The sequence below is a fragment of the Thamnophis sirtalis genome, unplaced genomic scaffold, assembly GCF_051295495.1.
Source record: "Thamnophis sirtalis isolate CommonGarterSnake01/CBP01778 unplaced genomic scaffold, rThaSir2_p1.2 scaffold_2, whole genome shotgun sequence".
NCBI classification, from domain to species: Eukaryota; Metazoa; Chordata; class Lepidosauria; order Squamata; family Natricidae; genus Thamnophis; species Thamnophis sirtalis.
Window position 1 is genome coordinate 50,876,575 of NW_028261382.1, and position 27,887 is coordinate 50,904,461.

General features: G+C 49.7%; 1 protein-coding gene across 1 annotated transcript in view; it reads left to right on the plus strand.

The window, feature by feature from the left end:
* The window catches only part of HECTD4 (HECT domain E3 ubiquitin protein ligase 4), a 64,366-nt gene that overhangs the window by 5,449 nt on the left and 31,030 nt on the right, over positions 1–27,887 (plus strand). Inside the window, 29 exon segments of the mRNA XM_087703466.1 lie at positions 2,838–3,355; positions 5,612–5,701; positions 5,992–6,122; positions 6,649–6,757; positions 6,885–7,023; positions 8,728–8,898; positions 8,997–9,189; positions 9,867–10,028; positions 10,240–10,353; positions 11,357–11,497; positions 11,662–11,894; positions 13,793–13,938; positions 14,514–14,584; positions 15,148–15,253; positions 15,455–15,575; positions 16,378–16,506; positions 19,460–19,584; positions 20,749–20,902; positions 21,015–21,115; positions 22,101–22,299; positions 23,232–23,351; positions 23,584–23,688; positions 24,307–24,444; positions 24,446–24,471; positions 24,635–24,671; positions 24,673–24,760; positions 24,763–24,868; positions 26,111–26,303; positions 26,867–26,970. Of these exon segments, the coding sequence (XP_087559592.1) occupies positions 2,838–3,355; positions 5,612–5,701; positions 5,992–6,122; positions 6,649–6,757; positions 6,885–7,023; positions 8,728–8,898; positions 8,997–9,189; positions 9,867–10,028; positions 10,240–10,353; positions 11,357–11,497; positions 11,662–11,894; positions 13,793–13,938; positions 14,514–14,584; positions 15,148–15,253; positions 15,455–15,575; positions 16,378–16,506; positions 19,460–19,584; positions 20,749–20,902; positions 21,015–21,115; positions 22,101–22,299; positions 23,232–23,351; positions 23,584–23,688; positions 24,307–24,444; positions 24,446–24,471; positions 24,635–24,671; positions 24,673–24,760; positions 24,763–24,868; positions 26,111–26,303; positions 26,867–26,970 (4,070 nt within the window).

Consider the following 27,887-nt stretch of genomic DNA (forward strand, 5'->3'; position numbering starts at 1 on the left):
TGATTAAATGAGAGCTCTTTGCAGGCTGCCCAGCAATTTCAGAATAAAAATGATTTCAGTGGGATGAGAAATTCATTCCAGCAAAGGAGGATGTCGTGTTGGGATAAACCACCCAGATGTTGGCAAAGTGTAAATGGATGCGGTTTGTCATCGAATTGTCCCGCTTGGTGGTGATGCGAGCCTGTCGGAAGCATTCTCCCGAAGAGTTAGGAATTCTGGTGGGGAAAAACCCTCATACGACCCCCAGAAAGTGGGATGGTCATAACAAAATCAGGGCAGTGATTATACTGGTAGTCCTCAATTACCACTAAGTGAAATATTTGCTAAGCGAGGTTTGCCCCCCTTCCCCTCCCCATTGTACGACTTTTCTCGCCATGGCTGTTAAGCAAATCACTGCAGGTGATAAGTTAGTAATCCGGTTGTTAAGCGAACAGAAGGGAGACCCAGCAACCGTCATAAATAGGAACCGGCTGCCCAGCATCCGGATTTTGGTTACATGACGGGCCATGTGCTGCAGAGGGGGTAACTGTGAAAAAAACCGCTCCAAAGTCCCCTTATCCCGGTGTTTCTCTACCTTGGCAACTTGAAGTCCGGACGTCTTCAAGTTGCCAAGGTAGAGAAACACTGCCTTATCCAGTCTCGTCGTCAATGGACTGTCGTAAGTCGAGGACTGCCTGAAGGATGTAGCGCAGGTGGGGACACGGTACCCGCACCAGTGACAGGCCGTGTCATTCAGAGGACCAAAAGACCAGAGGCAGGGAAGCCACCCCCAAAGGTGCCTTCCCACCCAATCCCCCGACCCTTCTCGGAGGCTCAGGGTGTGGCCGCCCATTATCGGGGTTACACAAACAGTTGTGATTGTCCTGTCCTTTCTTTGTGTGCAGCCTGGCCGTTTCCATGACTGAAGCTGATTGTTCTAGCAGGCTTTCTGTTGACTGGTGGGAATCTAGAAGCCCCCGTTCTCGAGAGGCCACTTTGCTGGCCGTACAATTGGGAAAGAGCCACTCGGGCCCGTGACTGGCGTATTCTCAGACTTCCGTATTTCGGCTGCGCTCACCTGGATGTAGATTTTGCCAATACAGCAAGAGCTGCTCTAGTCATTTATTTATTTATGGGGTGGGGGGGTGGCGTGCACCAGCTCTCCTTTATTCCCGAGAAGCCTCCGGACTGGCTGTGAACTTCCATTATTTTTCTATTCTTAAAAACAAGGGGAATGAACCCCAAATAACAAAGGATTCCTATCCTCAGTCATCCTGAGTCAGCGGAGAAATCACAGACGCAGGAGAAGTAGGAGACATGGGTGCAAGTTCTCTAAAATGTTCGACCCAAATCCGGGACTCTTCGTTATTCTCTTGGGATCAGCATCCTTAGAAGAAGAACCCTGTTCTCAGCCTTGGCGACTTTTAAAATCAGTGGGTTTCAATGCTGGCCGGGGAATTCTGGGAGTGGAAGTGCGTTCACTTTTAAATGTATTGCTAGTACTTATTCCCTTGCGTGAAATCACATCCTTTTCCCTAGGAAAACGCAGAAACTGACGCCCTTAAATTTTGCACGGTCTTAGTTGTGGGATGCCACGGTGAATTTGTAATGCTGGAAAACCGAATGGATTTTTTTTTTTTTTTGGAAAAAAAAACCCATTGTGAGTTTGGACCCCGTTAATTTGATTGATTTGATTTGATTTGATTATATTTATATGCCGCCCTTTTCCCCCCGAAGGGGACTCAGGGCGGCTCACAATTCAAATCAGGGAAGGGGGGAGGTACAGACAAAAAAATAAAAGACGAAACATAACAATACATAATTTAAAAACACACAACAGTCATACCATTCGAGACGGGGGCAACAGCTCTTTAGCTGTTAAATCAATGTTTGCGCCATTTAGCTAACTGCGTATGTCAGCTTGTATTTATTTGGCTAACTGGCCTTGGAATCCTTTCCCGGTAATCCCATTTCTTGCTCTTTACCGTTAAAAGTTGCTCAAAAGACAAGGTTTTATATGTCATCTAACGTCACCTACAAGCCATATAAAGCAACCAAGAAAAGGTTCTGGATTCATAAATATCTGATACCGATCGTAAAGCGAATTTTGTAACATTATCCGAAATTTTAAAGTCCGTCTGGATAGCGATTTTGCTTTAATGGTGCCTTGGCACAACACAAATTTGACAATCGGGTCGTTATTCAAACCACTCGTGTGTGTGTATGTGTGTGTGTGTGTGTGTGAGAGAGAGAGAGAGAGAGAGAGGGAGGGAGGGAGGGAGGGAGGAGAGAAGAGATATGCATGCTCTTGCAAGATGGGGTAAAAAGAGGGAATCGATAGTATTTCTTCCCCCGCTTAAAAGCTCAGGCTTTTAAGCAGTTATGGCAGTGACGAAACTCAGATGTGAATCAAGATTTTGTGTTTTTTCTTAGGGTAGCCATTAAATAGCAGCAGGATTCGGACCAGAGGTGGCCAGGGGCCAGCATGGATTTTATAAGGGGAAAAGACAGTAGCTTGGGTATTGGTTCCTGTCGGCCTTTCTGGAAAACTCTGTATATTCTCAATCATGGCCACTTTAAGATGGGGGTGGGGGACTTCAGCAAAGCTGGCTGGGGAATTCCGGGAATTGAAGTCCCCCCATTTTAAAGCAGCCATGGTTGAGAATCCCTGTTCTAAAGCCCGCAGAGCTGCGGTTATTCTACCCCGCTTGAATGGTGGATTTGGAGTCCATCCCCTCCTGCACGGCTTCGGGCTGTCCCCGTTGAAGGGATGTGGAGAAGGTCATCTAAGAGTCGCGGGTGGGTGGGTGGGTGGCGTTTCTGTCTGAGCCTGAAGGTCTCCTTTCTGTCCCCTCCAGATCTTAACCTTCGAGACCAAGAACCCCACGGAGCTGTCGGAGCGCCTGCGCGCCATCTGCGGCAACCAGAGCAACGCCTACGCCCGCCTGCTGGAGTACCGCCTGAACGCGCTGCGGGGCCTCTGGAACGCCCAGCGCCAGCTGGCCTTGGAGGAGCAGCACGAGCGGGAGAGCTCGGGCGACGAGGAGGCCCTGGCTCTGCTCAAGCGGCAGGGCCTCCTGCAGCACTCGGAGCAGGCGCCCTTCACCTCCCGCATGGGGCTGCTCCTGGTCTTCCCCCTGATCGAGTCCCAGAGCAGGACAGACCCTTCCTTGGGTAACGTCACCGCCGAGGTGCTCCTGACGTGCCTCCGGGACTGCCAGCCTCTGAGCCTGACCAAGGAGCCTGCCGACTGCCTGAATGGCATCGAGGCTCTGCTCTGCTCCTGGCTGGAGGAGACCTCGCCCTGCGGCCAGCAGATCCCCCACCGGCAGAAGGAGAACGCCGCCGCCGCCCTGGTGGCCTTGGCCTGCGCCAGGTAGAGGAAGGGCGGGGGAATGGGGTCTTCTGGTGTCCTTCGGGGCAGGGCTGGAACCCAGGGCAGGAAGCCTCTGCTTGGCTCCCGGCTCCCCTCGCCTTTGCCACGCCAAGAAAAGCCCACTCCCCTCATTTTTTTCTGACCCACGTACAGCATATCTCAGAAGTGAGTCCACCCCCTCACATTTTGTCATTTTTAAGGACCTCTTTTCATGTGGCAACAACACTGAAGAAATGACACTTGGCTACAATGTAAAGTAGAGAGGATACTGCTTGTATAACAGTGTGAATGTGCTGTCCCCTCAAAATGACACAACACACAGCCATTCATGTCTCCACGGCTGGCAAGATATATTTAAATATTTACAAAATGTGAGGGGGTGGACTCCCTTTTGTGGTGTATGTGTGTGTGTGTATGTATATATGTATGTATGTATGTATGTATGTATGTATGTATGTATGTATGTATGTATGTATGTATGTATTTAGTGTCACAACCCCTGGTGTGCCCAAATATGGGAGGAAGCAGACTGCTTCCTTTCTCTGTCTATCGGCTCATCACAAGAGACCATCCAGACAGAAACCCAATATTTTTACTGTTGCCTTTGTTACATTTGTGTTGTATTTGTGCTGATAAATAAATAAAGGGAGACTAGTATAGATCTATTTCAAGCTATTTAGCTTAGATAGATAGATCTATACTAGTCTCCCTTTATTCAGCACAAAATACAACAAAATGTAACAAAAAGGCAACAGTAAAAATGTTGGGTTTCTGTCTGGATGGTCTCTTGTGACGAGCCGAAGGACAGAGAATGGAAGTAGTGATCTTCTTCCCATATTTGGGCATACCGGGGGTTGTAAAATCTAATATATATATATGTGTGTGTGTGTGTGTGTGTGTGTGTACATACACACACATACATACACACACACAAACACACACACACACTGTATATATATATAAAAAGCCACACAGGTAGTCCTCAACTTACAACAGCACTGAAAAAAGTGACTTGGGAGCGTTTCTCGCTTATGACCCTAATAGTCATGTGATCAAAATCCCGCCGCTTGGCAACTGACGGCCACAGCGTCCCGGGTCACGTGATCCCTTTTGCGACCTCCTGACAAGCAAAAGTCCATGGGGAAGCCAGACTCACTTAACAACCGTCTCCCTAACTCAATAGCTGCAGTGATTCACTGAAGAACTGTGGCAAGAAGGGCCATAAAACGGGGCAAAGTGAGCAACAAATGTTTCACTTAGCAACGTAAACTTTGGGCTCCAATGTGGTGGCATGTTGAAGACTAACTTTTGTATTATGTGTTTCTTTTAATGTTGTCCGCCGCCCTGAGTCCTTGGCAGAAGGGTGGCATATAAATCAAATCAAACCAAACCTGTTCCTTGTAGGAGGCCCTTTTGGCGTCTTCCCATCCCTATTTAAATGTGTTGGCTTCAGGGGTCTCAGCGTTGCCCGGCAAGAGAGCAAACTGCCAGAGGGGGGGGGGGCTTGTCCCTGTCCCAGTGGCCTGATGGCTTCATGGGTTGATCCCTGAAGAGAGAAGGCAAACTCCTTCCCACTCATGAAGGGTCTCTGCAGCTCCACGTCCTGAGTGCTGCTGACTTCAGGAATGAGGTCCAGCCCCACCCAGATTGAGTGTATGGTGCGTTCTTTCTTTTAAAATTGTTTCTTTTTCAATTGTTCTTTATTTTAACTCCTATATTAACTTTTTTCTGTAAGCCGCCCGGAGTCCTACGGGATTGGGCGGCATATAAATCTATTAAAAGTTAAAGAGTGGGCCTTGAGGGAAGGTTCTGCCAAGGGAAAGGAGCCTCCTGAGCAGGATCGGGGCGTGTGTCCGTCTCCTTCCTGCTGAAGTGGTGGGGCTCCTCATGCCCCCTGAGTTTGGGGACGGTCCTCGCAAAGCAGAGCCGGCTGGGACCTTCCCTTTGGGGTCCTCCCTTTGCACTCTGAACAGTTGAAGAATGCTCTTGAACCTCACCTAGCTAGATTTTTCTGCTTTTCCCACCCGGGCTGCTTTCTCTCCACTGGGTTTAAACAGTCTTTCACTCACTGCTTCGTGCCCGCTGATTGGAAACGGAACAATATATAATATACGGGCATCAGTCCCCAAGTCTTTTGATGGATGGATTTATCTGGGCATTAGTGTCGGGTCCTTCTCTGTCGAGAGAGCTCCGTGGCCTCCATTGGTCTCTCGCAGCACCTGAAGAGTGACCACTGCCTTCTCCTCTCTTTCCCAGGGGGTCCCTCAAAACCTTTGTCCACACCGTCCATCTCCTACAAAAACAGACTGACTTGGGATCCCTGCCCGTGGCTGACGTGTTGTACAGGTGAGGAGGAAGGTGGGTGGGTGGGGGAGTGGATGGGGAGACCCCCCCTATTGCTCTAAACCACACGCATCCCTTCAGCCGTGCCATTTTCATCGTTTCCTCCCGATAGTCCAAAGCCAAAGTAATTGTAATTGTCATTTAATAAATTTACGTCAACATGCATCAGCCCTCTTCCCTTAAAAGCCCGTAAAGCCCCTTAACTCTGCATTTTTCTGTAGTTCATTGTTTCTATGTCCCAGAAGCCTGTATTTATGTGTGTGTGTGTGTGTGTCCACATCTGTTCCCTGAAGGCTGCTGCTTTTAGAAGGCGGACCCGGATCGCCCTCCTGCCTGCTTGGGGGCAAACACATGGTGTCCTGGGGGTTTGAGGACATGCTGCCGGCCCCTGAGGCCAGCCCTGGCTCTGGCTCGGAAAATAAAGGTAAGAACGCCGGAAGGCTGCACATCCCTGCATCCCTTAGAACAGTGTTTCTCAACCTTGGCAACTTGAAGATGTCTGGACTTCAAGTCCCAGAATTCCCCAGCCAGCATTCGCTGGCTGGGGAATTCTGGGACTTGAAGTCCAGACATCTTCAAGTTGCCAAGGTTGAGAAACACTGCCTTAGAACACCTGAGCTTGGATACTTTCACAGCAGGCAGAAGCCGCGGCGAAAATGATAGGCGGGTAGAGGCAGCTGGGAGGTTTTATTCCACAGAGTGAGGGACAGATCAAAGGCTGCTCAGTGCCCAGAACTGGACATAGTAAAAGACTGGACTGTCCAGGGAGACTAGCACATCAAGCTTTTTTGGCCCCTGATGGAAAGAAATCCGTTGGCCTTTGGCAGAATTAACCGGGGTGGCAGCCACGGGGAAAGTCCTCCTTAGTAGGCAGGTGGCAGTTGGTGGCGGCTCAAAGAAACATTTCCCCCCAAATTACGTGGCTTCCTCCCGCTGAACCCCTCTTGCAGATGCGGACTTAGGACGCTGCCTGGCAGTGGATGGGCTTTATCTTTATACCACCAACTCCGTTGGCCGGGGAATCAGCAAATTGGGCTCCGGATTACACGGTACTTTACGGTAAGCCCCCCCGGCACCAAAGCCAGGCCTCCGGGAGAGGAAGGACAAGGGAGAGAAAGACCATCCTGGGGGGCTTCCAGGAGGGATGGGGGCGCCTGAGTCCGAGCTCTCCTGCTCTTCCTTCCAGGGGCTTTGTGTATTCCCGCAACGAGGAGCTGGAATCCGGCTGGGTGGCCTTCGGCAACGGCCGGCTGCTCCATAGGCCGGTCTCTTTCGACAGTAAACCTCACTCCCTTTTCCAGGTCATCGATCAGAACACGCTTCAGGTACAATCAGAGCTGGGTTTAGATTGACTGTCTGTTCCGAGGCCTGGTTTGCGATTCAGCCAAATGGTCCAGGTCGTCCCCCCCGCCCCCCCGACCTTCCGTCGTCACTAATTGCCCTTGTCTCTTGGGAACCCCGGTGGTCTTTCAGAAAACAAGATCAGAAAAGTCCCTTGTGCGGATGCTGTCTTTCCCTGGGCAACTTTGTCCTCAGTCCCCAAATGCTCAGCCTGAGATTTTAGGATCTGAGCTCTGTGCCAGCCAACTCAAGACATGAAACTCTGCCCTGGATATGCTTCCCAGGTGACTCGGGCTCTCGGTCTCCCTTGGAAAGCTAGGAATCCATTACTGAGAATGTCCGGGGATGAGCACAATATTTTCTACTGGCTGCATCTGAGACGGCGGTCAAGAGCTGAGACAGCAGCAGGCAAACCTCGAGCTCCTTAGCGTCGCAGCCCGGTCGTTATACGAAGGAATCTTAGGACGGTTTAGCCAATGGATCTGCTAGTAACGGCGGGCAGGATGAAGGAAACCACAGGAGTCCCAATTAGAACTCATGTCTTCCTATTGGAACATGTTGGGGGAAGCCCTTTCCCCCATCCTGTCCACACATGGGGACTTATTGTATTTTTCGGAGTATAAGACGCGCCTTTTTCCCTCAAAAAAGAGGCTGAAAATCTGGGTGCGTCTTATACAGCATTTTTTGCCTCCTGAAACCCCGCCCCCTTCACCAAAATGGCTATAGATAGCCTTTAGGAGGCTTTCAGAGAGCTCCTGGGGGCTGGGGAGGGCAGAAATGGGAGAAAAATGGGCTTTTTTTTGCTTAATTTTGCCTCCCCCAGCCCCCAGAGGCACTCTATAATCCCCCAAAAGGCTATGCACGTCCCCCCCCCTTTTTTTTTTTGAAAAAGGTCTGCAGAGTGCAAAAACTTTTTTTTTTTAAATTTGCCTCTTCAAAATCTTGGTGCGTCTTATACTCCGATGCGTCTTATACTCCGATGCGTCTTAATATGGTAATACGGTACTTCGGTGTTTCTGATGGGGAGAGAAAAGCTTCTTCCAATTTCGAGAAGAATTCAACCTTGGGGGAAACGACCAGTGGTGGGGAGGGCAGAAAGTCCTTCCACGGTGTGGCTATCGACAGAAGCCATTTCCCCCCCCCCATCTCATTCACTTTCCAAAGTGCCTGTTCGGCAAGTGTGACCTTGCAAGTTGTGATGCTTTTGTTTTGCCACGATGAGAACAACTTTCGTTTTGTTTCCAGCACTCTTCTCTCTTAAAACAGTGTTTCTCAACCTTGTCAACTTGAAGATGTCCGGACTTCAACTCCCAGAATTCCCCAGCAGTGGTTAGGACAGTGTTTCTCAACCTTGGCAACTTGAAGATGTCCGGACTTTAACTCCCAGAGTTCCCCAGCCAGCATTCGCTGGCTGGGGAATTCTGGGAGTTGAAGTCCGGACATCTTCAAGTTGCCAAGGTTGAGAAACACTGTCTTAAAACAACAGAAGAAGAAGAAGAAGCAGCTCCATCTCTTCGTGGCGCCTGTTTGAAATATAAATATTGATTTTAATTGCAAATGTCAGGCCAGCATATCAGTACACAGAACCACTTAGCGTCTTGATACTTTTGGGATCAGCGTGTCGTCATAAATGCCAGTAAACCCGGATTTCTTCTCCCTTCTGTCCCCTGCCCCATTTCTCCGCACAGGTGTGCCAGCTTCTCCCAATGCCCCCCGATCACTTCCCCATAGGCAGCACCATGACCACCGTCCACCTCTCTTCGGACGGGACCTACTTCTACTGGATCTGGTCTCCCGCGAGCTTGAATGAAAAAACCCCCAAGGGCCACTCCGTCTTCATGGACGTCTTTGAGCTCAAGGTGGGTCTCGTGCCAAGAAGGCGGGCACAAACGGGGGTGCCAGGCGTCCTCCGCGTGGCATTGAAAGCTTCTCTCCTTGTGTTGGTCCTTTGGCCCAGATGGACAACGGCCTCTGCATCGCCCGGCCCCTCCAGGAGCGCATCATCCTGATGAGGAAAGAGGGGGACTCGGCCAAGAGCATTAACGAGATGCTGCTCAGCCGGCTCTCCAGGTACAGGGCCTCCCCCTCGGCCACCCTGGCTGCGCTGACGGGCTCCACCATCTCCAATACCCTGAAAGAGGACCAGGCAGGTAAGGGGCAAATTGTGCCCAGGAATAGCAATAGCAATAGCAGTAGACTTATCTACCGCTTCATAGGCCTTTCAGGCCTCTCTAAGCGGTTTACAGAGAGTCAGCATATTGCCCCCAACAATCCATAGTTCATAGATAGATAGATAGATAGATAGATAGATAGATAGATAGATAGATAGACAGATAGACAGATGATAGATAGATAGATAGATAGATAGATAGATAGACAGATAGACAGATGATAGATAGATAGATAGATAGATAGATAGATAGATAGATGATAGATAGATAGATAGATAGCAATAGCAATAGCAATAGCAATAGCAGTTAGATTTATATACCGCTTCATAGGGCTTTCAGCCCTCTAATCTCCCCCCACCCCTCCTTTTGTGGCTTCCTCGCCCAAGGGGGCAGCTGAGCCGCCTTGTTGAACAGGGCGAAACACGTCAGAAAGCAGGTACGACACCTGCTTGCCTGAGGCGCCTCGTGAAGGGATTCCCTGGTGGGTGGGGGGGGGGCAGTGCTGCCTCTTATGGTCCTGCGTTGGACCAGGTTCCTCTTCACGTCGTCTTCTGCTTTGAGGTTGCTGGGCCTAAAGATCTCCTCCTGCTTCTCACAATTCCCCTCCTCCTCCTCCTCCTCTTCTTCCTCTACTCCCCACCTCCCCCCCCCCCCAGCCGCTAACACGAGTTGTGGTCTACCTCTCAAAATGCTCCGGAAGACCCCGATCTACACCTGCGGGACGTACCTGGTGATGCTGATCCCGCCTCCGGGAGGCTCCGGCAGTTCTGCCACGCGGTCTCTCTTTGGGGGAAGCAGCGGTTTGTCATCCTTGAAAAGTAAGTCCTCTCCCCCTCCCCCCCTCGGCCTTTCAGGGAGGGAAAGAGGCTCTATTGACTTGAGAACTTTTCCACGAAAGGTGGAAAGGCCGGTTGGACTGTTGCAAGAGGCGGTTTTGGCCCCAGGAGGTTCAGCGTTGGCCGGTCCGCCTTAAGCGCGGCTTGTCCTTAGAATCCCCCGAGGGATTGATGGCAGATTCCTTCTTTAAAGTCCTAGCTTCCAGTTTGGTGTACAACCTCTCAGACGGGCAGTTTGCAAGCCGAGCAGACCTGATCGACGCTGCTGGGAGCTCCCTTGGGCGCGGTGCCCTTGTCCCTGGCCTAGGTAAGCCCTGAAGCCCTGCCTTAGCTGCAGGCTGAGTTAAACCCCACAAGGGTGGCTTTGACAGGACGCTTGGGTGCAAATTTCTTAAGAGCAAATAACTCCTGAATAGTTCAAAAAAAACAAAAACAACAGCAACATTCTGCTGTGGGTGGGAATGGATGCAGAGAAAGAAGACAAATTTATCACCAGGCTGTGTGTGTGTGGACACACACAACATAATAACAGCTGGAAGGGACCTTGGGGGTCATCCAGTCCAACCTCCTGCCCTGCTCAAGCAGGAGATAGATAAATAAATAGATAGATAGATAGATAGATAGATAGATAGATAGATAGATAGATGATAGATAGATAGATAGATAGATAGATAGATAGATAGATAGATAGATAGATAGACAGATAGACAGATAGACAGATAGAAGTTTATTTATATGCCGCCCTTTTCCCTGGGGGGACTCAGGGCAGCTCACAATCCAAGGGGGAGGGGGAGACAAACTATTTAACATATAAGACAATACATAATTAAAAAAACACAACATTCATACCATTCGGTCGGGTTACAGTCTTAGCCCCAGGCGTGACGGGATAGCCAGATTCTGAGGGCTGTGCGGAAGGTCTGAAGGGTGGTGAGGGTCCGAATCTCCACGGGGAGATCGTTCCATAGGGTCGGAGCTGCCACCGAGAAGGCTCTCCTCCGCGTAGTTGCCAATCGGCATTGACCGGCAGATGGGACTCGGAAGAGGCCTAATCGATGAGATCTAATAGGTCGCGTGGAGGTAATTGGCAGTAGGCGGTCTCTCAAGTACAGGAGACCCTGTGCCATACCAGATAAATGGTTGTCCAGTCCCTTCTTCAAACCCTCCAGGGTTGGAGCATCCACGGCCTCTGGAGGCCAGTTGTTCCATGAAGAGGCTGAGATATTTTAACGCCCGGTATCTCTGGATTTCCGCTCGCTTTGCGTCCCGGTCCCCTTCTGATGAAGGGAGCTCCCCATGTTTCTGTCCAGGCGCCTGCTACGATGCCATGAACAACATGATCTGGACCTGCTCCAACGACTACATTGACCAGTGGTGCAACCCTGGGAACCAGGCCTTCCATTACATCTGCCAGAGGCTGGGAGTCAGCCACGTCATCTTGGAGCCACAAGGTAGGAGAGGCCAGAGGTGCCATCAGCACTGGGAATAATCTGAAATCCCCGGAGCCCCCTGATTTGAGCAATCATCGGCCTCCCCTCTCTCCGTTGTCAGAAGCGGCTGATGGTCTTGGCCAGGCAAATTTAAAAACGACATGATGATTCCCCCCCCCCCACAGGAGATGCCACAGCCACAAACGAGGTCATCAATCAGTTGCTGCACCACGTGGGCGCCATGTGCATCCACCAGCTCAACCTGCTGGCCGCCAGTAACAACATGCCAGTCACAAACTTCCTGGCCAAGCAGCACCCGATCGAAGCCCATCACCTCAGCAGCATCTGCGACATCATGGAGAAAGCCATGGTCAACGGGGACACCTGCATCATTCGCTGCATCCTGGTGGTTTTCCAGGTATCTCTACCTGATCGAGGCACACCTTTGGTCACCTGAGGTTACCCCGACAGCTCAGGTCCTAATGTGTTGAGGAGGGGGAGGGGGAGGAGGAGGAGGAGGAGGAGACAATAGCAATAGCAGTTAGACTTATATACCACTTCATAGGGCTTTCAGCCCTCTCTAAGCAGTTTACAGAGTCAGCATATCGCCCCCCCAACAATCCATAGATAGATAGATAGATAGATAGATAGATAGATAGATAGATAGATAGATAGATAGACAGACAGACAGACAGACAGACAGACAGACAGACAGAGCTTATCTTGTCTCTATTTTAATGACAATATTGTATTTTTCATTATAGAATAGAATTCATAATAGAAGAATAGGAATAGAATAGGATTCATAATAGAAGAATAGAATATAGAATAGAATAGGATGCATAATAGAATAGGAATAGGAATAGAATATAGAATAGAATAGAATAGGATTCATAATAGAATAGGAATAGGAATAGAATATAGAATAGAATAGGATTCATAATAGAATAGGAATAGGAATAGAATAGGATACATAATAGAATAGGAATAGGAATAGAATATAGAATAGAATAGGATTCATAACAGAATAGGAATAGAATATAGAATAGAATAGAATTCATAATAGAAGAATAGGAATAGAATATAGAATAGAATAGAATTCATAATAGAAGAATAGGAATAGAATACAGACTAGAATAGGAAAGAAATATTGGAATGAAGAACAAAATGGAATGAACTGGAATGGAATAAGAATATTCTGCAACAGGGCAAAAATATATAGAGAGAGAGATAGATAGCAATAGCAGTTAGACTTATATACCGCTTCATAGGGCTTTCAGCCCTCTCTAAGCGGTTTACAGAGTCAGCATATCGCCCCCAACAACAATCCGGGTCCTCATTTCACCCACCTCGGAAGGATGGAAGGCTGAGTCAACCTTGAGCCAGTGAGATTAGAACAGCCGAACTGCAGATAGCAGTCAGCTGAAGTGGCCTGCAGTACTGCACCCTAACCACTGCGCCACCTCGGCTCTTCAATTACAATTACCTTGGTGTGTCTCCATTGTGCACTTGGTTGTTTTCTTGCAGACATTTCATTACCCACACTAGGTAACGTCATCAGTGCACAGCCTGTGTTGTATTTTGGAAAGAAATGGGGCGGCCCACCAGAGAGTTCTCATTGGCTGCCACTCCGTGGGCGATTCTGAGTCCTTGATTGATCCGACATGTGCTCTGGATCAAAAAGAAGGCGACAGTTTAGGGGCTCTAGGCTGAATGTCGTTCTTGTCCACCAGAAATTGAATGAAATCTTGCTCTTTAATTCCACTGTAAAAATAGGAGAAGCTGAATATATTAATAGATTGTAGAAATACACCGAAGGGAGGAGTAGAGGGATAGAAGAAAGAGGGGTAGAGAGGGTGGGAGAGAGGACTGGAGGGAGGGGGAGAAGGAAGGGGGGGAGTGTATCGGGAGGGAGATCAAAACAAAGACTAAAAAAAAACAAACCAGAAATTGAACGAAATCCAAGCCTGATCATCTGTGGCAATATTTCTCAAATATTGGCAAACCTTCAGATAGGGGAACTCCAACTCCCAGAGTTCATGACTGGCTGGGGGAGTCCACCCATCGTAAAGTTGCCAAGTTTGAAAAAACGTCTTGTGTTCTGTGGGGTAATTTGGCCTATTTTCTGGAGGTTCATAAAAAAACGAAATCAGAGCATTTGAACATATCGACCTCTTGCCCCGTTTTCCTCAACTCTCCTTCCCCAGTCTCAGTAATACGAGGCAGCCTGGTTATTTCAGTCAATCCAGACAGAAGGCGGAGAAGCGAAGCCTCTATTTCTTCCTCCCACCTCGCATTGCAACGCTTGTCTTGCAGGTGGTTTTCAAATTTTTCTTCAGCCCCCAAACGGAGAAGAACCGGGAGATCGTCCGGCGATCGGGCCTTTTGCTCTGGCAGCTCCTGATGGCCCCCGTTGACCAGATCAGCCCTGAGATTCAGAAGGAGGTCTGCTTGGCCATCAGGTAGGTCACCTGGCCTCACCCCACGAGATCACTGATGGGAAAGTTCATTTCTCATGAAACTGAGGACATAAAAATCACAAAGCAGCTGCTCTTTGCTTTGTCTACCAGCAATAGCAATAGCAGTAGACTTATATACCGCTTCATAGGGCTTTCAGCCCTCTCTAAGCGGTTTACAGAGAGTCAGCATATTGCCCCCAACAATCTGGGTCCTCATTTTACCCACCTCGGAAGGATGGAAGGCTGAGTCAACCCTGAGCCGGTGGGATTTGAACCGCTGAACTGCTGATCTAGCAGTAGCCTGCAGTGCTGCATTTAACCACTGCGCCACCTTGGCTCATACCAGGACGTGTGAATTTGCTTCAGCACATTAAAAAACAAAATACTCTTACTTTAACCAAACAAGTGCTACAGATTTCCAGACGGGGATCCATAAATTACGTCATATGAAATAATATCACCAACAGTTCCCAACGCATATGCTGGAGTAAAATCAGAATTATCCTCAGAACGCAGTGCTCTTTTTTTAATATGTTTTTGCACAAATGCTAAGCGTTGCCTTTCTTTGCCTTTTCAAGTTCTGGTCTAAGCATCCTGTACCCTGGAGAAACAGAAATTAATAACCTACTGAAACTGGTCTTAACAGAAGGTAAGAGCTTTCAAGGTGCTGGAGTGCAAATTAATTCGTACATTAAAAACAAAATCAGAATGTACACTTTGCTGAATGCGTCAGGTGAAGGCGGTGTCAATGAGAGCTTTGCAGCCCAATCCCAAGCCTCTTTTCTTACCGTATTTTTCAGAGTATGAGCCGCGCCGTTTTTCCTCAAAAAAGAGGCTGAAAACCTGGGGGTGTCTTATACACTGAATGCAGCATTTTTTGTCTCCCGAAACCCCACCCCCTTTGCAAAAATGGCCATGCAGAGCCTTTAGGAGGCTTCCAGAGTATTCCTGGAGGCTGAGGAGGGCAGGAATGAGCAAAAAACAGGGCGTTTTTTACCCCACCCCAGCCCCCAGGAGCACTCTATAAGCCGCCTAAAGGCTATGCATGCCCTTTTTTGACAAAAAAAACCGGGCCCGTTTTTGCGAAAAACTGGTTTTTGGGAGTTCTGCAGAGTGCAAAAGCTTTTTTTTTTAATTTGCCTCTTCAAAATCTTGGTGCGTCTTATGCTCCGAAAAATACGGTACCTTCTCCCTTGAATTGGCCCATTCTAGGAGAGAGGAACAGCGGCCTGGCCCAGCTTCGAGATGTGATCCTGACCAACATGGCTGAGCAACTCCAGAACAACAGATTTGGAAGTGAAGATGATGAGCACTGCAGGTAAACAACACACACACACAGAGAGCAGGGGCTGTGCGCACTGATTGAATGAATCCAGGCGTTTGCCTCCCGGGCAGCGAAGATTGGTAAGCGGAGGCTAAGGTGGCTCTCGCGACCGACTGACAGGATGCATTGCGGTTTGTACTTGAATCTTCCCTCCTGACCCCTCCTCCTTTGCCCCCGTCTCTTCTGCCTCTGAAGGCTGAATGATGAGCTTTTGCACTACATTCTCAAGATCGTGGTCCGGGAATCTTGCATCTTAATCACCAAGTGCCAAATCGTCTCTCGGGATGAATTTCAGAGGCTTCTCTCCACTGTGCCTGTGAGTAACCATGCCCACCCCCCCATATCGTCTCTCTTCGGGGGCTGCAGTGGGGAGAATGAAGGGAAAGGGGGTGGGGACAGTTTCTCCTTTTGGGGAATCGAGAAGCCCCTCCTTGGGATTGGTGGCAGAGACCTCTGTCAACCTGGCCCTCCTCCTCCTCCTCCTCCTCTTGTTCCCGGCCCAGCAGGTTAACCTTTGAGGCTCTCAAGTTCTTCATTGCTTTTAGTATAACTTGTACTTGTACTTGTACTTGACGCCTCTTCACCCATCGTGGATATAGGCGACTTCCATGGAAATTTGACGCCACTGTTTTCGGTCCTGGGCTAGGGTTGTCAGGTGGTGCAGCCAGTCGCTATTATATGATTTTCGGCTAAGATTGAATGGGCGCATGACTATATCTTCGGGCGCCAGTCCCAAGGGTCGACAGAGCCCGATTGGTGGGAACAGGGGGCACCACGTGAAGGCCGGGTTGTCGTTTGATAGCTGAGAGGCTTTGCAATAAGCGTTGCAATGTATATTTTGCGCATCAGCTACCCTTGCCCGCCCCTTTTAGTATAAATGGGATCATCACTTCAGGCTAACGTGTCTTTCACTTTGGTGAGGTCCAGGAACTTGCCCAGTTTTAGCTTGAATGAATGTGTCCACATTTTCTGGCTCTTCTTGGCCACGCTGTGACCTCCGCAGCAGGAGGAGAAGGAAGGACGGAGCCCCTCCGTGCTCCCCTGTGTGTGAGTTTCCCCGGGGCCTCGGCAATCGCCGTTCTTTGCCGCTTTGTGAGAGGGAACCGTTTGTCTTCAAGGCCGCCTCTGCCTGCCTGCGGTACCTGATGGCCGTTCAGAACCACCTTCTGAGTAATACCGTTTTGATTAAACCCGACGAAAGCGATGACAGTGACAGCTCCTTGCAGGGAGAGACCTTGAAGGTACAGGTAAACACCAAGTCTGAAGCGCCACTGCCCTCGCTTCCTCCTGACCCCGGTGTTGCCGCTGCCTCTTCAGCCAACGGGTATGGCCCCCCTCCTCCGTGCTCACCGCCTGTGGTCGTGGTGCTTCAGCTGGAATCCCCCCCCCCAGAGCCTCTGCACTCTGCTGGCTAAGAGCTACTCCGGGCAGAATCCTCGCATCGGGCCAAGTGGGGTTTCCAGCCTCCCCCCAGCTCCTCCTTCAGCTTAGAAAACTCACCCCAGGGCGAAGCTGGGGTGGGTGGGAAGGAAATGCTTTGCAGTTTACACCTGGGGGGGGGGATGAGTGCGCTCCCGCCTCCCTCCAGAAGAGTCCTGTGCTCACCTTTGCTAGCTCCTCTCCGCCTCACCGGCTCAGGGTTGACTCAGCCTTCCATCCTTCCGAGGCAGGTAAAATGAGGACCCAGATTGTTGGGGGCGATATGCTGACTCTCTGTAAACCGCTTAGAGAGGCCTGAAAGGCCTATGAAGCGGTATATAAGTCTACTGCTATTGCCTTGTCTGGAAAATCTCCCCGTCAAGGAGCTCCCATATCCCTGGCTGGCTCCCTCAGGTGCTTCACCTGTTTCCTGTCAAATCCAGCCAGTATAAAAAGTCAGAGTTCCCGAATTCCTTCCGTACACATCAGGGAAGGCTCTCCAAAGGAATGGGGTGATTTCCACCAACACCACCACCCTGACCCTGGTTGGCTCTCTCTCTGTTGTCTGAGCTGTTTCAAGATGAGGGAGGGGTGTGGCTTGGTCCTCTGCTTGGCTGAGCCCCCCCCCAATGGGCCCGGGATGATTTCTGTCCGTTTCCGTCTTTGCTGTTCAGGAAGCTCCTTTTTGTGGCTCATCCTTTGTCCTCCCTCGGATATGTCCGTCACCTTCTGGAGTAGATGCTGAATGTTTCCACACCACGTCTCATCCAGCCACCCCCCATTATTCCGTTTCTTGTTTCCTTCCTTCCGTTTCTCTCTGCAGCTGCTCTCTCTTCCCTCCTAGGACGGTTTCGCTCCTTGTCCGGCCCAACAAGCGGGCTGGATTAATCGTTCCGATAAGTACCGGCAGAGTTGGGTCCCGGCCTGCTTAGCATCCCTGGTTGGAATCCCCTGTGTTGGCTTCGCCCCTTCCGGTTTCCCCAAAAAGCAAACCCTTCTGGGCAGCCAAGGGAAAAAAGTAGCTTTTCTCATGCTGGGAATTGGGGGAGATGCGAAGAGTTGAACAGAGGGAACCCATTTATTTATTATTATTATTTATTTATTTATTTATTTTAAATTTTTAATAAGATTTTATTGGTAAAACGAAAATACAACATCCATAACTTGTAAAAAACAATCCAACTACATTTCGAGATATTCCCATACTATCAAATCATTATAAACATCAAAGGTTAGGTATCTTATTCCTTCCCTCCCTCTTCTCTTCCCTCATTTCTTTCTTTTCCATACCCTTTTCTTCCCTCCCCCCCTTACTTCCTTCTCCCCTGCCTTCCCTCCTTTCTTTTCTCCTTTCCCCCTTTCCTTCCCCCTCCTTTCCCTCCCTCGATCCCCCCCTCCTTCTTATTATTTATTAATAAAATTTATAGGCCGCCCAATCCCGGAGGACTCCGGGCGGCTTACAAAAAGAAGAGGAAAGAAATAATTCAAATAAAAAAAAGACAGATTTAAAATCACAACACACGCATTCGTTCTGATCGGGGCTGGACCTCAACGATGAGGTCAACAGCCCCCAGGCCTGCCGGAACAGCCAGGTTTTAAGGGCTTTCCTGAAGGCCATGAGAGTGGGTAAGGTCCGGATCTCTGGGGGTAGCTCGTTCCAAAGGGTCGGAGCAGCCACAGAGAAGGCTCTCGGGGAGCCGCCAGCCGACATTGTCTGGCTGACGGCATCTGAAGGAGGCCCAATCTGTGGGATCTCACCGGCCGCTGGGAGGTATGTGGCAGTAGGCGGTCTCTTTAGATTCTAGAGCAGGCTTTTCAGGGAAAGGTCGGTCCGAAGAACCTTCGTGTTGGGATCTTGTGGTTTAGAGCAGTGTTTCTCAACCTTGGCAACTTGAAGTCCTGTGGACTTCAACTCCCAGAATCCCCCAGCCAGCTATGCTGGCTGGGGAATTCTGGGAGTTGAAGTCCACAGGACTTCAAGTTGTCAAGGTTGAGAAACACTGGTTTAGAGAACCACTAAGTGAGCCTCCCGTGAAAAGTGCGTTTAATTCAGCTTCCCCAAGCCTAGTGCCTTCCAGGCATGGTCGGGAAACCCACGTTGACCCCCCCTGGGCCAAATGTGGCTGAGCGCTTTCCCCCCAGCCTCTCCGCCTCAATTGGACGGATTTAGGAAGGTTCATCTGTGGCCTGGTGAGAAACGTGGCCTTTGAATTAAGTGGCCTCCGGAATCAGTGCAGTGCTCGAGTAGTTTAACAAGGAGCTTTCATTACATACAAGAGGCCTCGGTGTTGCAGTGGTCAGAATGCGGCACTGCAGGCTGATTCTGCCGACTGCAGTTCGATCCTGACAGGCTGCAGGTCGACTCAGCCTTCTGTCCTTCCAAGGTCGGTAAAACGAGGACCCAGATGGTTGGGGGCAAGAGGCTGACTCTGTAAACCACATAGAGAGCACTGTGAAACGGTATATAAGTCTTAAGTGCGATTGCTATTGATTTTACAGACAGAGGTGGAGTGATAGGCACATAGGGGTGTTTCTTTTGTTAAACCTGTCCTGCCACTCCTGGGTTGTTGACCCATGGCACGAGAGTCCTCAGTGGGGAGGGGATGGGCTGGTAGCTCCCCCACAGGTCCTGCTGCTCCTCAAACCTCGCTTGGCTTGTTATCACGCTCATCCCATTGACTTCTTTCTTTTGCATGAGCCTCTGTGTTGGGTTTAGAAGCGAATTGTTCTGTGGGGGCCCGTCGAAAACGCAGCTCTGGAACTCGGTTTGTCTCCTTGCAGGAGCTCAAGACTAGCATCTTGGCTCTGGCCATGCAGATCCTCACGGGGTGCGACGAGGTCCTGGAGAAGCTGCAGCAGGTCACCACTGCCCTGATCAACAGCGACGTCCCGGACAGAGAGCAGAGGTAAGGCCCCCTCGGCCAAAGCTGCTTCCAGAAGGTGAAAATGCCTCCAACTAGGAAATTTTGGTTACAGATTCAGGTGTGGCTGAACAACGTATAGAATTCAAGCCAGAATTATTTCTATTAGGTAGTATAACAGAAGGCTGGAGCAAAGGGTCAACGTCATCTTTCCCCCCAAAAATAAGACCGGGACTTATTTTCTTTTGAGCCCCGAAATAAGCACTTGGCCGCCTTATTTTTATTTATTTTTATTTTTTTTAAGTGTGAAAAACCATCATAAATCGTGTTTTTCAGTGCCATTGTAACTTTGGGATAGGCAAGCCACAACTGCCTATTCAGCTTATCCTATTTTTACAGTGATTTTACAGTGATTAGATTTTACAGAAAATCTAACACATACTATATATCCCCCCTCCCCCCTAACACCCCACCTCCCTTCCCCCCCCCCCGACTTCCCAGAGCCCGTACATGGTATAGATTTTTAACAAACACAGTCTAAAATATATTAAGACAAAGGAAATTTTAAAAAAAAGGAAGTTAATAACTTCTCTGCATTGAACTCAGCTTCTTCCTGTTACACTAAATGGGCCTCCTTATTTTTTGAGGTGCAGGAGGCGGTGAGCGGGGTGACTTCATGGCTCCTGCTGTGTTGCAGTATTTTCGGGGACGCATCAAACAGCAGCTAGCACAGAGGTGGCCAAGCTCGGCCGCTTGAAGACCTGTGGTCTTCTGGGAGTTGAAGTCCACAGGGCTTCGAGCGGCCAAGCTTGGACGTTCCCAAGTGAGCAATCATTGGGCAGGCCATTTCAGAATAGCAATAGCAATAGCAATAGCAATAGCAGTAGACTTATATACCGCTTCATAGGCCTTTCAGCCCTCTCTAAGCAGTTTACAGAGAGTCAGCATATTGCCCCCAACAATCTGGGTCCTCATTTTACCCACCTCGGAAGGATGGAAGGCTGAGTCAACCCTGAGCCGGTGAGATTTGAACCGCTGAACTGCTGATCTAGCAGTAGCCTGCAGTGTTGCATTTAACCACTGCGCCACCTTGGCTCTTCGGCCGGTCCAAGGGGTCCAACTCTTGAGGTGCAAGAAGGGAGCTGAGGGGGCTTTTCTGGAGAAGGTCCCTCCCTCCCGAAGCCAAATGGTGGGGAACTCTCCGTGCAGGTTGAAAGGCCTGGAGCAGGTGACCAAAGCGACTATCCTGGGCCATCTGCTTCCCGTGTTGCTGACCTCCCTGATGCATCCGAACCTCCAGACGTTGATGGTGGCCGACCCACTCATGCCTCAGCTGGTGCAGCTGGTCCTCTACACCAGCCAGGTACTTCGTGCCTCCCCTCCCTCCCCCTTTGGGCTTCTCAATTCCCCCCCCCATCCTCCCCTAGACCCCCCCCCCATGCCTTGTGACCCATTGGTCTGGTGTTGTGTTGCAGACGGCCTTGTTGCTGAAAACCCAGTCTCCGATTTTCTCGGACGTCAACGGTTCTCCTGCAGGGGCCTCTGAAGCGAGGAGCAAGCTCTTCCCTGATGAGAGGTGAGTAACTCTGTTAATCTTCCCTGAGTTCTCTCTTTCTTTCTCTCTCTCTCTCTCTCTCTCATTCACTCCCTGGAGATTTTGTGCCTGGAGTGATTGCTTTTAGGGGATTTTCAAAAGAGAAAGACTTAGGCTTATATGGAAAAGAAATTTGTCAACTTGTGAAGAGCTGGAAGTGTAACAGCCCTAGCAATAGCACTTGGACTTATATATACTGCTTTACAGTGCTTTCACAGCCCTCTCTAAGCAGTTTACAGAGTCAGCCTTTTGCCCCCAACAATCCGGGCCCTCATTTACAGACCTCGGAAGGACGGAAGGCCGAGTCAGCCTTGAGCCAGTCAGGATCGAACTGCTGGCAGTCGGCAGAATTAGCCTCTAACAGGGAGGAAGGAAGGGTGATAGCACTTAGACTTATATGTCGCTTCTTAGTGCTTCACAGCCCTCTCTAAGCGGTTTTACAGAGTCAGCCTTTTGCCCCCCTCCCCAACAATCTGGGTCTTCATTTTCCTCACCTCAGAAGGATGGAAGGCTGAGTCAACCTTGATCCTGGTGAGATTCGAACTGTCAAACTGCAGTCAGCTGAAGTAGCCTGCAGTACTTTGCTCTAACCACTGCGCCACCTCAACTCTTAAGCCAGGAGTATCCAACCTTAACAACTTTAAAACCTGTGGATGTGAAGTCCACACGTCTTAAAGCCGCCAAGGAGGGACGGCCCTTGGTGAAGGAACCAAAGTTTTCCTTATCTCCATGAATTTAGCAACCTTAAGGCCCATATCGGCAAATAAATGAATGAATAAGTCCCAAAAGTGACATCTTTAAACCCACATGTGGGCATGGGGATAGTTTGTGCCCATTGTCGTACGGGGTAGCAATGCCAGTATTTGGCTTCCACAATTCTTTTGGGTGAAGCTTAATCTGTCCTACAAAGTTACTCCTTCGGTAACCTTTTTCCCCCCTTTTTTCCTTTTCTACCATTTCATGCCAGGATGCTGGAAGAGAGAGAAGAGCCGGGGTTCCTCACTGGCTTGAAAATCCCAGCTCCTTGGGCCGCCGGCAAGACGGTGGAGACCGTCCATCCCGTCAGGGATAACTACAAATTTAAGGAGACGGTGCACATTCCTGGCGCCCGCTGCTTGTACCTGAGGTTCGACAGCCGGTGCTCTTCCCAGTACGATTACGACAAGGTCAGTCGGGGCCAGTTCAACTCCAGCCTCGGGGGGGCCTGGGAGGAAAGATGGAGCAGCCTCGAAGCCCCTTCCGAAGTGGTTGGCTTCGGTTTTGATGATGGGTTAGAGAAAGGAATCCAGAAAAGAAAGCAACAGAGAGAGAGATGGAACCCATACAAGGCACGATTAAATGGAAAAAAGGGCGAAGGGGGAGGGGGAGGGAAAAGAAAGTATTAATATATAAGTATATGTTCAAGAATGAGGTATAGAGGGGAAAAAATAGTTAGGACATGATAGTGAAAGGATAAGCATAAAATTATAACAGGGTTTGCAGGAATGCCATCCCGAAAATGCACCAGTTCAGAGTTGAAAAGAGAGAACCACGATAACAGAAAAGGAAAGGGGGAGAGGAGGAGAGAGGGAAGGGGGAGAAGGAAGAAAGAGGAAAGGAGAGGAAGGGATAGAAAGAGAAGGAGGGCGGGCAGGAGAAGGAAGAGGAAGAGAGGAGGAGGAGGGAAGAGGTAAGGAAAGGGAAAGGAGAGGAGGAAGGGGGAAAGTAGAGAAGGGAGGGAGGGTGAAGAGAAAAGAAGAAGAAAAATAGGATTGTGATAAGACAAAATAAATGTACGGAATGGCAAGCAAAGCAACCCAGAATGTATATTTTAACCTTTTATATGGGAAAACAAATATGTAAAAGATAAATAAGAATAATAAGTACGTGAAGGTGTAGCTGTAACTATAAGAGAATAAAAATAAAAACTTGAAGCGGTGGCTTGGGAGAAGCTTCCCTTGGTGCTCTCTTACCACTTAGGATGTCTGCGTGGTCGGAAGATCCCATATGGCGCCATTCATTTGCTTGCTCCCCTCTGAGGAGCTCTTAAGAAACGCTCCTGCGGGTTTGATCTGCCCCCGTGCCAACCCCCTGTGCCTGTTGTGTTTCCGCTTGCCAGCTGGTCATCTACGCCGGGCCCAACACAAACAGTCGGAAGGTTGCCGAATACGGAGGCAACACCTTGGGATACGGCAGCCGCAGCGTCTTGGGGACAGGGTGGCCTAAAGATTTGGTCAAGGTACCGAATAGCCCTTTCCCGTCCCTGCTGATGGAATTTCAACTCAGCCACTTAATCTCAAACTGTAGCGGGGGGGGGGGGGGGGAAATAGATTTCCTGGATGACGGGCAGAATCCGCAGAGGAGCAGAAGGCCGTCTCCGGATTTCCTTCTGTATCTTGGGATAACGACCCGCGGAGCCTTTGCCTTTCGCTCGCCTGTTTCATGGGCTCTCTTCTCACCCAAACCGTCAGGTGGAGGGAGACACCGTCACCTTCTCTTTCGAAATGCGTAGCGGCCGAGAACACAACACCCCAGATAAAGCCATGTGGGGCTTCGCCTGCACGGTCCGGGCGCAGGTAGGAGAGTAACTCAACTCCATCCCAGCAGCGTCCCAACACGGCTTCATCCTCCTTCAGTTTACAAGGGGGTGGCAGGGGGATGGTGGGGAGGCTGAGCACAGGGTGTGCTTAAGGAGACGGGTCACCCTTAATCCACGACTCCCGAACGGAAAGAAGTTTGACGTATTCGCCTAGTAAATGTAGGCACAACTCCTTCCGACTTCCTTGCATTAGAGCCGGCGTTTTATGGGTTTGAGAGAGCCGAGGTGGCGCAGTGGTTAGGGTGCAGTACTGCAGGCCACTTCAGCTGACTGTTATCTGTAGTTCAGCCGGTTCTAATCTCACCGGCTCAAGGTTGACTCAGCCTTCCATCCTTCCGAGGTGGGTAAAATGAGGACCCAGACTGTGGGGGCGATATGCTGACTCTGTAAACCGCTTAGAGAGGGCTGAAAGCCCTATGAAGCGGTATATAAGTCTAACTGCTATTGCTATTGCTATTGTATTCTGCCGGGTTGGCTCTCTTGGTGCTTGTGGTTTTTATTTTCACTCGCGTTGGACAGTCACCTGGGTACAGACCAGTTACGCCGAGGCCGTAACTCTCTCTGCGTTCTCTCTGCTTCCCCTCGGCGGACTCAGGAATCCTCGGAAGACGTCTCGGGCGGATTGCCCTTCCTGGTCGACCTGGCCTTGGGCTTGTCCGTCTTGGCCTGCTCGATGCTGAGGATCCTGTACAACGGGCCGGAGATCACCAAGGACGAGGAAACGTGCCAAGAGCCTCCTGCGGTCCAAACTTTTGCAGAGGTGGGCAGCCCAAAGCGGGAGGGGGTGGGAAGTGGGAGGCCAGCCCCACGGACTCCCCCCCGCCAGAAGCGAAGCCTCCTGTTCGCTGCAGTGTGAAGGAGAGCACACAACCCTTCCTGAGGCAAAACGCCAAGCGGCCCTTTGTGTGGCTTTGTTGTTTCAGATGCCAGTGGCAAGTGGAAGCCAACGGTGTGATCTCCCCCAGCCCTCACGCCCAGCCCTTCCCCACTGCCTCTCACCATTGAGGAGGACCAGGAGTTCACTTACCCATCAGACGTCCTCGTCCCACCTGTGGTCACTATTTTGACCTGCCCCGCATCCGACTCCCACCCGGAATCATGATCAAGCTCAGGGAAATATCTGGCCGGGCTCGGCCTCAGTTTCGACCCAGCATAAGGTAGGGGTGTGTGTGTGTGTGTGTGTGTGTGTGAACTTCTTTGGTCACCTTTGCTTTCTCCAGATCTGCAGCTGCAGAAAACTCTTTCCTTGCTTGTTGTGGCCCACCAGCGGAGCTGGCAGTAAATTCTAACAGTGGGGAGGGTTGGGGAGGAACCTGGGCCAGTCCTGGAGTCTGGGGAAGGCTCTGAGGAGGGCTCTGTGTCGGAGGCAGAGAGGGGGACAGGGACGTCCGACAGTTATCAGCTGCCTTCGGAGTCGGACATCATTGAGGCAGAAGAACAGCTGGAGCCTGTTCCCAGTGGGCGCATGCGCAGAGTGGCCAGAGGAAGGGAAGAGCTAAAGAACAGGGGGCGACTTGGGAGTAAGGCCACAGGTGGACGGTGAATGGCCCCTCCCAGAGGAAATACAAGAGGAGCGACAGGGGAGTGGAGTTTGCAGGAAACAATCAGTTTGCTTCATTGGTTCGTGACTCTCCGAGACTCCTGGCCAAGTTCTACAGATCTCGCCCTGGCAGCTCTCCAAGTCAGATGAGGTCTGTGACCGTAAATCCTCCCTTGAAAGACTTTGGTGGATGGGAATGAGCAAAATTCACAGCCAATTAATAAAAGGGTCTTTTTTCGGGACCAGGAGTTGGCTTCATGCTCTCGGGAAGCCTCGGTCAGAACATTGCTCAGAGTGGAAAAGATGGATTGATTATACTCAAAAGAAATATGGGACTAGAAATTCCCGATAGCTTATGATTAGAGATCAGGAATTATAAATTATCTAGAGCAGTGTTTTTCAACCTTGGCAACTTGAAGATGTCTGGACTTCAACTCCCAGAATTCCCCAGCCAGCGAATGCTGGCTGGGGAATTCTGGGAGTTGAAGTCCAGACATCTTCAAGTTGCCAAGGTTGAAAAACACTGATCTAGAGTTAGTCCTGCAAGGAGGATCTAGAGTTCAATGGAAATACGTTGTTAACTATCTTTTTTGTTTTTCTTTTAACTGTACCTTAGATTCTCTTTGTTAAAGACTTATACCCTGTATTGGTTCTGGGAAGTCGGGGGGGGGGAAGGTTGGGGGGGAGAAGGTTGGGGGTGGGAACTAAACATTTGTAAAAGTTTGTGTTTTTTTTCTTCTTCAAAAATGTTCAATAAAAAAAAGAACATTGCTCAGATATTTGTCAGGGGGTCCGTTTCTCCAACGTTGATCCCCTCTGAGTTTTTTTTTTTTGGGGGGGGGGGTCCCGCCCTCAACAGAGAGGTGATCCAGCCAGATGTGATGGAGGAAATGGTGGTTTCGTGCGTGATCAAGCACTTGAACCTGGTCGATGCGCTCCAGTCTCTCATCAACTTCCAGTACCAGGAGGAGCACGCGGAGGAGTACGACCTGCTCTGCAAAATTATGGGGGAGACCTTCAAGAAACTGAACGCCATGGAAAGGCAACTGCAGGTAAAGGCTGGCCATGAGAACCTGGCATCTGCTTTCGGATGTCTGTCCCGGGAAGCTCACGGTGGGCTGAACGTGAATTACTTGAGAGACCGCCTGCTGCCAATTACCTCCCACAGACCCATTAGATCCTCACAGGGTCGGCCTCCTCCGGGTGCCGTCTACCAGCCAATGCCACCTGGCTATCACCCGGGGGAGGGCCTTCTCTGTGGCAGCTCCGGCCCTCTGGAATGAACTCCCCGCAGGGATTCGGACCCTCACCTCTCTCCAGGCCTTCCGGAAAGCCGTCAAAACCTGGCTTTGCCGGCAGGCCTGGGGTTGATGAGTTCCATCCCCTCTCGACATGTATGGTTGTGCGACTGTTGTCCACTTTTATTATCTGTATTTTGTCTTTTATGTTCTCCCTTTTTTCCCCCCTTTGAATTGTTCGCCACCCTGAGTCCTCCCGGAGAAGGGCGGCATACAAATAATACAATACAAATACAAATACATTTCTCCTGAACGCCGCCTGCTGAGGGAGGGAGGGGTCCAGCTTTCTCATGCTGCTTTCCCCCCTTTTTGGGCAGTGTGTGGCTGAACTGGAGCAGAAATGGCAGAGCGAGGTGGAAGACGCCCTGCATGGAAAACTGGAGAATAACGTGCCCTTCTTTATGATTATCACTTCAATGAGGTAAAAGCCAAGAATCTCCCGTTACGCTGGGCTGGCTTTGTGTCGGCTGCTTCCCGGATTCGTCTTCCCTTTCTCTCCATCCCATAAGATGCTGAGCTGTGTTTGGCCCGGACGAGCCACATGCAGCTTTAAAGCTGACGGCCTGGTTCTCTGCTGGAAATGAGATCTCTGCCGGTGGCCCTAGGAACGGCTGGTCTCTCCAGGCGTGTTTGCCAGGAAAGGGGTCTTGGGGGTTATAAAGCAGAATGTCGCAAATAGCGTCTCTCGGTGTTTCGGCTCTTCGATATCTGGGGAAGGGTCTTGTGCGGAAATAGAATCCTTCCTTTGGCAGAAACCTTAGGAGTTCTTGCAAAGAAGAGTCCCAAAGAAGCATCTAAATGAAATCAAGCATATAGATAAAAGATAGATAGATAGATAGATAGATAGATAGATAGATAGATAGATAGATAGATAGATAGATAGATAGATAGATAGATAGATGATAGATAGATGATAGATAGATGATAGATAGATGATAGATAGATAGATAGATAGATAGATAGATAGATAGATAGATAGATAGATAGATAGATAGATAGATAGATAGATGTAGGTAGGTAGGTAGGTAGGTAGGTAGGTAGGTAGATAGAGATAGATATATAGAGATAGATAGATAGATGATAGATAGATAGATGATAGATAGAGATAGAGATAGAGATATATAGAGATGATATAGATAAATAGTTATGGTAGATAGATACGGTAGGTAGACAGACAGACAGACAGATAGATAGATAGATAGATAGATAGATAGATAGATGATAGATAAATAGTTATGGTAGATAGATACAGTAGGTAGGTAGATAGATAGATAGATTAGATAGATAGATAGATAGATAGATAGATAGATAGATAGATAGATAGATAGTTATGGTAGA